The sequence below is a fragment of the Bidens hawaiensis genome, unplaced genomic scaffold, assembly GCF_021521415.1.
Source record: "Bidens hawaiensis isolate Kalapana, Puna unplaced genomic scaffold, B.hawaiensis_p1.1 tig00029852_1, whole genome shotgun sequence".
Classification (NCBI taxonomy): domain Eukaryota; kingdom Viridiplantae; phylum Streptophyta; class Magnoliopsida; order Asterales; family Asteraceae; genus Bidens; species Bidens hawaiensis.
Genome location: NW_027494947.1, coordinates 11,201 through 20,273, shown reverse-complemented (window position 1 = coordinate 20,273; position 9,073 = coordinate 11,201). Strand labels below are relative to the sequence as shown.

General features: G+C 33.6%; 1 protein-coding gene across 1 annotated transcript; it reads left to right on the top strand.

Annotated features, from left to right (window-relative positions):
- Positions 1-313: 313 nt before the first annotated feature.
- Positions 314-8,170, top strand: LOC143579472 (uncharacterized). Its single transcript, XM_077062772.1, has 21 exons — positions 314-871; positions 1,712-1,778; positions 1,880-1,999; positions 2,099-2,211; positions 2,615-2,681; positions 2,789-2,908; positions 3,081-3,289; positions 3,927-4,091; positions 4,167-4,349; positions 4,463-4,533; positions 4,613-4,697; positions 4,810-5,022; positions 5,099-5,158; positions 5,237-5,310; positions 5,405-5,685; positions 5,774-5,865; positions 5,932-6,067; positions 6,189-7,193; positions 7,277-7,554; positions 7,632-7,799; positions 7,888-8,170. The coding sequence occupies exons 1-18, from the start codon at positions 644-646 to the stop codon at positions 6,995-6,997; spliced, it is 3,093 nt and encodes a 1,030-aa protein (XP_076918887.1). The 5' UTR covers positions 314-643; the 3' UTR covers positions 6,998-7,193; positions 7,277-7,554; positions 7,632-7,799; positions 7,888-8,170.
- The last annotated feature ends 903 nt before the right edge of the window (positions 8,171-9,073 follow it).

Sequence of the window (9,073 nt, the reverse complement as noted above, 5' to 3'; positions counted from 1 at the left end):
AGTGAACCAAATACTAAAATTAATTATGTGTCTTGCACATGTTTAGACTTAACTAAAAAAGTTAACTCAATTATGACAAAATGATAACGAATGCTAAATAAAACATAAATAACATCTATTATAAATAGATTAACCACACTTATCTTAACAATATAACTAGGCCTTCAATCCCAACAAATTATACAAACCAAAATATAAAAAAAAAAATTTAAAATTAAAATCTCAATTTCATTCCACTCTACAAATCAAACATACCCTAAGTTATATATTTTTCCACAATTTTGATTTTTAAATTCAACATCCCCCACCATAAACAAAATAAAATCCATGATTAAATAAGCGCGGGAAATTAATTGAAATAAATCCAATACAAATTACATTTACCAGGGGTTGCTTTTGTAAAAAAAAAACCCCAAATAAATTTAACTTCAGGGCTTCTGTAAATCTTGTGCAAGTAAATAATCACCCGCGAATAAAAAGCCCAAAGGCGGGAACCAAGCTATCCCTAACTCAGACGATCTTTACAATCTCCAATCCAATTTCATCCCCAATTCTCTCGTGTAATCCTAACACTACCTCAATTAACCAATTTGTGTACAAAACCCCTAATTTTCGAAACCCTAATTTGAGCTGATTGGATCAGATGGAGATCTCGCCGAACTCGGAGACCAAGCCACGTGTTCGCCGGAGATTAATTCAGTCGACACTGTTCCCGCACAAGTCTCCGGACAATGTCGTGTGTATATACGATGACGTGGAGCCTGAGGTGGAGCAGGAAGATGATGAAGAGGATAATTGCGGAAGTCAAAGTCAAAAGAAAGGTAGAAAACAAAAGCCGAAAGCCGCGTCTCAACCGCGAGCTTCCAGAAAGGTAATAATTACTCTAGTTCAAAACTATATTGAATAGTAATAATAATAATAATAATAATAATAATAATAATAATTAATTATTATTTGCACAGTAATAATAATAATTTAATTATTATATGTACAGTAATAATAATAATAATATTAGTTAATTAATTAATTACTCTAGTTATTTGTAATACAGTGTTGTAGTAATTGCTAGTTGCTTCTCGGGTGGTGGGGTGGGGACTAGTGGTTAATCAGGGATTAACCGGAATTAATCGGCGATTAGTCAGGATGAATAAGATATTAGTGATCAGGTCTTTGGTCCGGTGGTTTTTTCTTTAGGGGTTATCTCTTGGGGAGGTACGGGGTTCGAATCTTTGGAGCGTTGTAAAATTTCGTCCCATGGCTCGAAAGGGTGTATTGGTGATTGGTAGGTCTAATGGCTTACCGCGGAGTCAAAACGCCTTTAAAAAAGTTATTTGTACGTTTAGTAGGTTAATATCATTTGTACGGGATACCATCTGTAGTGTGCTGATTCTCGAAGATTAGACTGTGGATCAGTTGTTTTGCTTACATATTTAGGGGAAGTGTTTTGAGTATTGTTGTAGGAGTGTAAACAAGGATTAAATAATAATATTAGATATTGGTTAACAAACTAGCTTAAAACATGGTGGTTGCATTTGTTTTACACTCGTTATTTGATTGCAAGAAGAAACATGGCTTAACCATTTTAGTTAATCAGAACGATAGTATGCTATTGTTAGATGGTGACTGTAAACCATTTTAATCAATCTGCTTTATGTTTTTTTTTCTTTTTCTGTTACGAGACTTGAAAGTGATGATTGTTTCTAAATACTAGCTTGCTGTTAATGGAAATGAGAATGGTGGAAAGAATAATGATGAAGAAGGTTCTCCTGCTGCTCTTAGTAAGTAACTGAAGAGCTGAACACATGTCACACCATTTTTTTTAGTTGGGATTTTGGTGTATCGTGTTAAAATCAACAATGAGTTGTATTTTTTTGTGCAGAAGGTGATTTCTTTGTTAAAGTTTCTGAGAGAAGGAAGAGACAGCAAAAGGAGCAGCTGCCGATCCTTCTTTCACCTGAGAAAGTTGAACCGATTTGTTCACCTTCAGATGCCATTATAAGTATGTTGATATTCGCCAACAGTCACTTTTACTTTCTTTTCTATATGCCAGTATGTATGCATATTTCATATTTATGATATTAATTTAATGTGAATTCAGCATCTAAAACAGCCATTAATGGTGCCTTAAATGAAGATTGTTCAGATAAAATGCTGGCAAGTCCCCCTAAGCAAAATTCTGATCTACGGTTAGAGGCAAAAATAGCTGCAGAGGTGGGTAATTATTCTTTACAGTTTACTCTAGCTGAGGCGGATTATTTGTTTTTGTGCTTTGTGATGAATTTAAGTTTTGAAACTGTTTAACCGATTATTGCTACTTGAGATTGCAATAATCAGTTATCAAGTTTGGGATAAAGTGCTTCTGATTATCTGATTAAGCAAGGGTCAAATAGCATGTTCTAGAATCTAGATAACCAGCTTCATACTAGCTGCTACAAAACTGTTTGTTAAGATTACAGTGTAGTCACATAGGTGGTCCTATTTATTAATTTATGAGTTGGCAGTTATTTGTTTTCATTTTACAAATTGTATGTTACTTTGATTGCAAGAAGAAAGATGACTTATTATTATTTTTTCGTTTGAGAGTTGAAAGCGATAACTTTTTCATTAATACCAGGTTGCTGTTAATGGAAATGAGGTGGGGGGGAAGAATAATGTTGAAGAAGATTCTCCTGCTGCTGTCAGTAAGTAACTGATGAGCTGGGCACATGTCACGTTGTCTCTATGTTATATTAGTTGGGATCTTGGTATGTTATGTGAAAATCACAATGAGTTAAATTGCTTTGTGCAGAAGGTGATTTCTTTGTTAAAGTTTCTGAGAGACGAAAGAGAAAGCAAAAGGAGCCACTGCCAATCCTTCTTTCACCCGAGAAAGTTGACCAAATGTGTTCACCTTCAGATGCCATTTTAAGTATGCTGATTTTCGCTAACAGTCACTTTTTATTTCTTTTATATAACCTTGATCACTTGATTGTCAGTTCACCATCCTAGTAAACCCAACTTTTACTTTGTTTTTTGTATGCCAGTATGTATGCATATCATATTCCTGATATTAATTGATTTAATTTCATGTGGCTTTGAAGATTCAAAGAGCCCTAGGAAGCCTAGAAGACGAGCTAATGCTACACCAAAGAAGCAACAGGCATGTGTTACACCACAAAAGCGACAAATGAATTCAGCATCTAAAAAAGCTGTTAACAGTGCTTTAAATGAAGATTGTTCAGACAAAAATCTGGCGAGTCCACCTAAGCAAATTCCTGATCTACGGTTAGAGGCAAAAATGACTGCAGAGGTTGGTCATTATTTCTTAGAGCTGAAGCGCGTTAGCTTTGTTTTCGTGCTTTGCGATGAATTCAGGTTTTAAAACTATTTATCTGATTATTGCTACTTGAGGTTGCAATAATCAGTTAAAGTTTTGGATAAAGTGCCTCTGGTTATCTGATTAATCAAGGTCTAAGAACCTGTTCTAGATAACCAGCTTCATACTAGCTGCTACGAAACTCTGTAAGATTACAGTTCGACCCTATTTATGAGTTGGCAATTTTTATTTTCATTTTACAAATCGTATGCATCTTTTCTTTTTAGATAAATTTTTCTACTAGTTTTGATCTAATAATTTCTTAAATAAGGCGAATATGCTAAACACTTAAACATCTGGTTATTACAACTTTAAACAAGAGAAAGACATCTAAAGTTAATTTCCACAGGCTGTTTTCTACAGCTGATTATTTGGTTTTGGTTATTTAACATCATATAGTCACTAACATTCCCTTTAATGTAGCTTTGTGTCTAGTTTTGCAAATTAAGTGTAAAATGTTAATAGCATTTTTTTGTCTGGACACAACTGTGGTGAACCCTCTGTTATACATCCAGACTCTATTATCAATTCCTTTTATATTGATTCTAAAATATTTATTATTATCTATCAGGAAAATTCACGGATATTTGCAGGAAAGCAAATACATCCTTTCTTTTCATTTAGGAAAGCTGGAAAGAAAAACCCTGATAATACTGTCACAGAGAATAAATGGTGCAATTCTGATAGCAAAGAAAGTAATGATTTTAGTCCTATGCACATATTTGAGAGATCACAGGTAACTAACTATCACTTCTTAAATTTCTGCCTTTTTTTTTACATTTTATCTTAGATCTTGAAATCACTTCCGCAGGGTGAAACTTTCTCTGTTGATTGGAAAAACTGGACATTTTCTGAAAACATTCACACAGGAACCAGTCAAGATTCTAAAGATTCTTGCTCACAGCTGATTAATGGAGTAGTCAATTGCTTGCAATTTGATAATTTTCTTGATACCCCTCCACCTGGAGTATCAGGGTGTCAAAATATTGAGATGGTATGCATGTAGCAGTCAATATAAGTTTTTTATATATTTAATTGAGTTGTTTATTTTCATATAAAATGTTTCTGTCTATATATGACCATATTAGTATATCAATAAATTTGCAGGTTCATGAAGATGCTAAAACCTGTAGTTTCTCAGAAAACTTTGAATCTGTGGCGAATTTGGATTCAGAAAGGTGAACACTCTCTTTTATCTAAGAACTACATAATGACAACTGTAGCTAATTGTTTTAATTTTTTTTTTCTCCTTATCAGGATGACATCAAATTATCCCGACTGTAGCTACCAGTCTGATAATAGTTTATGGACAAACAAGTACCAGCCTAATAAAGCCATTGAGGTCTGTTATCTTAAAAAATAATTTTCTCGTACAAATGCACCACATAAGTGTTTTTAGTTTATATTTTGTAACCAGTTTTAGTGCAATAATCACATTTCTGTATGCTGAGCAGATATGTGGAAACGCTGAATCTGTGAAGTTACTTAATGAATGGTTACAATTATGGCATGGAAAAGGTTCAAGAACCAATAAATGTTCCACTGATGATAATAATTGCATCATGCAAGATTTTGACCTTAATTACTGCCCCAGTGACTGCGATTCTGAGTATAGCAATGAAGACAATAGTTTAAAGAATGTTCTTTTAGTTACAGGCCCAGTTGGGGTATGCATCTTACTTATTTCACTTTATAATTCTTTTATATTTTATACATTTAATGAGTTTTTCTTATTTTGTGCAGAGTGGGAAATCTGCAGCCATTTATGCTTGTGCCAAAGAACAAGGTTTTCAAGTTATTGAAGTAAGTTAGTATTTAATTAGCTCTTAAAGAATTGCTTTTTTAGTTTTCTAATATTAGTTAACGAAAATAACGTTGTAGGTGAATACATCAGATTGGAGAAATGGTGCGCTTGTCAAGCAAAAATTTGGTGAAGCTGTTGAATCACACTGGCGGTTGGTCAAAATTCTTATTTGCAAGCTTAAATATTATTGTTACTTTTGTCATTGATTAGTCACATTGTGTTTTAAAAATGTCGTATTGTTCCAGCTCTGTGCCCGGTTTTGAAAATCCAGATAACAAAAGTCAACTGAAGTCAACTCCAACCAAATCTGCCAATGATGTTATAGAATTGATACCCTTATCAGATGACGAGGATTCAAAAGATGCTGGTGTGCCCACTGTGAAGCTAACTAATTTGCAAAACGGAACTAAAACCTTAATCCTTTTTGAGGATGTGGATGTAACTACATATGAAGACCGTGGTTTTATTGCTACCATACAGCAGCTTGCAGAGACAGCAAAGCGTCCAATGATATTAACTAGCAACAGTAAGAGTTTTATTAAAGTTGACGATCCTTAATGAAATTAATTAACTATTACAATATCTAATCACTGATATTTTGATTTTGTTCATAGGTGATGATCCTGATCTACCTAATAATTTAGATAGGATAGAGATTAGCTTCAAAATACCATCATCAGATGAGCTCCTCAGGCTGGCATATATGGTGAATAGTTAGCATTTTTCTACCATTTTTCTAACTTGAAGTTTATTTAATAATTATATTTTTTAGGTTTGCGCTGCAGAGAAAGCTGAAATTGACCCTTGTTTGGCAAAACGATTTATCGATTATTGCCATGGTGATATTCGTAAAACCTTAACGCTTCTCCAGTTTTGGTGTCAAGGTCAAAATCAAAGTCAAAGAAAAGGTTAGCCTGTAGTTAGTTTTGTTCGTAGGTGGCAATTTTGACCTTTTACAGTAAACGGGTTAAAAACCCAGATTTTGACCGGCATTGTTTTTGCTGATATCATATTCTCTTGATTGACCAGATAGTGAAGTGAGAAATACATATTCTCCACTGCTGTTTGATACTAATGCTGGCCATCACGTTCTACCACAAATGATGCCGCTTGGTTACACTTCCAAGCTATCTGAAATGATCGACACCGAGATTACAAAGTCCACCCTGATGACCAAAAAAGACCCTATATTCATGGAGACAATCGAGGAAGAAGACGAATACAACAATACACAGGATATTAATTCTAAAAAGGACGAAATGCTACGTATACACAACTTTGAACAAGAAGAAACCGGTCTTGCATTCTCAAAAAGAACTCTTCAAAAAAAATATGATCCAGTAACTTCTTTTGAATCAGAACCGTGTTGGGACGAAGATGACTTAGACGAAGAAATGCCAGATGAAACAAGAAATTCTAGAAGAAAATATAATGCAGTAATGTCGTCTGATTCAGAAGACGACTGTTTTAATGATGACACACGTCATCCATCTGAAGCACCGTGTGATTCCAAGGCTACTGTAGATGTATCGTGTGTTCCAGAATCGATTTTTGTTCCTGAGACGGAAATTGAAGATGGAACAACGATATACTCAACTATGTGTTCTAGTGGGTGTATTGAAGGTGAAACAAAAACGGGTCCCACTAACACGGACTGTGAAACCAATAACTATAATCATGTTTGCGAAGAAGATAAAGTGGTTAGAGATGTAGGTTTAGATAATGAGGAAGAAATTGGAGATTCTCACATTGAACCAACAGAATCTGTTCCAAGGGATTATCAAATGATGGATGAGTGCAGTCGAATAGATTTTAGTGAAAAGTTTAGAATCTATTAATGGGTTTACATCCGTGGGCTCCACAGATACCGTGCAAGAAGCATGGAGAAAACTTAGAAACTGCAGTGAAGAATTAAGTCAATATGTCTCGATTGAGGAAAATGACACTTTGGAAGCTTTAAGGATCTCTTACAGGATGACTAATTTAATATCAGAAGCTGATTTATTACTTGCCGATTGTCAGTCGTTAACATGCGTAAGTATATACAGTATATATTTTGCATACTATTATCTGATACGTAAATACATTGCTGTCTTTGACTTTAAACTTTTTTATAGGATAACTTAAAGCCATCGATGATTTCATACGACAAATCACATTCGTACAGCTGGCACGATGATCAACTGCAAATGGCATCGACATTTGCTCAGCATGGATTTTGTGTATTTGCAAAAAGAAGTTTTGCTTTAATGTCAAATGACAAAATGGATTTGGCTTTGGAGATGTTGGCAGCATCAACTAATGCTGCTTCTTTGGGAAAATTTATTAACCAAAACAATAACATGATAAAAAGTTTAGAAAGTAAAAAGCCGCAAAGTGGGGCCTACTCGAAAAGGTACTATTAGTTTTCGCATTGGTGTTTATGCCTTTATGTTTTATCTGTGTAACCAAGTGTTGTATGTGTATTTGCAGCATTTTAGAGTCACCAATTGGCAATACAATTCGTTCTATCGTTCCTTTACGGTCACATGTATCATTAAAAGGCTGTGTGTTTCATGAATACCTTTCGTCACTGGCCCACATTTCAAGATCAGAATCTTCTCGTTTATCAGAAGCCGTTAACAATCCAACCCAAAGACGGTATAATAAACAGGCTCGCTTCAACAAAACTCTTTTAGTTTTTAAATATTCTTTATTAATTTGAGTTTTAATGTATTTCCTTTTGCAGAAAGAGGGTTGCTAGAAACTACTTGAGTAATGGTGCATTATCATTATCAAGTGAAGATATTTCATTATTGGATCAATATAAGTGTCACCGGAAACCTTCATCGGATACAAAACCCGAAAGTTGAGGGCTACAAGGGGTAGAAAGTAAAGTTCTTATCATTGATTAAAGTTTACAGTTTTAGTTGAAATTCGTAAGTTAGATGTATACATTTCTAATTAATTACAGGTCTCCATGTTTTTGTTCATCTATTGTCATACTGTAATAAGCTCACTTGCCTTCCAGCGTAGCTCATAGTATTAACTGGATTGGTATTTGTAGAACTAAAATTCATGGTTTAACACATAATAGTTATAATTATTATTAAGTTACAGTTTTACATAGTGTTCTTACTGAAACTGTTTGAACCACTCAACCGAAACAATCAATCTTTGGGAATTGTACAGCTTGGTTAAAATTTGATGAATTTATAAATCTAAGTTTACAATTTATACATCTTAGTTATAAAATTTGATGAATTTTTATTCATCTAAGAAATAAAAGTTGATGATGTTGATTTAAAAAAAAATCAAAAGATAGATTATGATATGTAGCTTGTATCATACCCAGACAGTAGATATTGGTTAGCTGATCTTACAACTTACTTTTTGATTTAACTTGTATTTATTATTCTAATGCAGTAGTCATATAGGAATTATGAAGTTCGAGTAAACTTCAAGTTTTGACATTTTGATCTCATACTTGACTTGTATGTACAAAGATATAGTCTTGCAACTCTCAACCAATCCTTTAATCTTAAATACCATTGGTTCGTTTGTTTCTTAAGTATTATATATCTTTCATGGTATTTCACTATCAAAAAATATTATTTTTATATTATCTTATGCCTAAGTTTTTGTAATAAAAATCTCAACTGTAATAAAATCTTAAGCCACTGGTTCAATTTCAAGTTTTAACGTTTCAGTCAACCAATTCTTATTCTTAGTTATGTTTTTTGTATTTATTTAATGCGTTAAATATTTGAATATTATTTTGTTTTCTAATAAAGCATATATGCATAGTCTGTACCATATGGCCATATGGGCATCGAAATGGTGCATTTGGTTTTGGTACATATAGACCATCCAACAACAAAAAACTGATGATTTGGTCAAAGTCAGGAAGAAGGCACAATGCTTAACGTTTCTAG

Bases quoted from the DNA above. Each gene is read 5' to 3' on its own strand.
- LOC143579472 (XM_077062772.1), top strand. From the start codon at position 644: ATGGAGATCTCGCCGAACTCGGAGACCAAGCCACGTGTTCGCCGGAGA. The intron at 2,909-3,080 runs GTATGCTGATTT...GTGGCTTTGAAG, and splicing joins ACCTTCAGATGCCATTTTAA to ATTCAAAGAGCCCTAGGAAG. The intron at 5,159-5,236 runs GTAAGTTAGTAT...ATAACGTTGTAG, and splicing joins AAGGTTTTCAAGTTATTGAA to GTGAATACATCAGATTGGAG.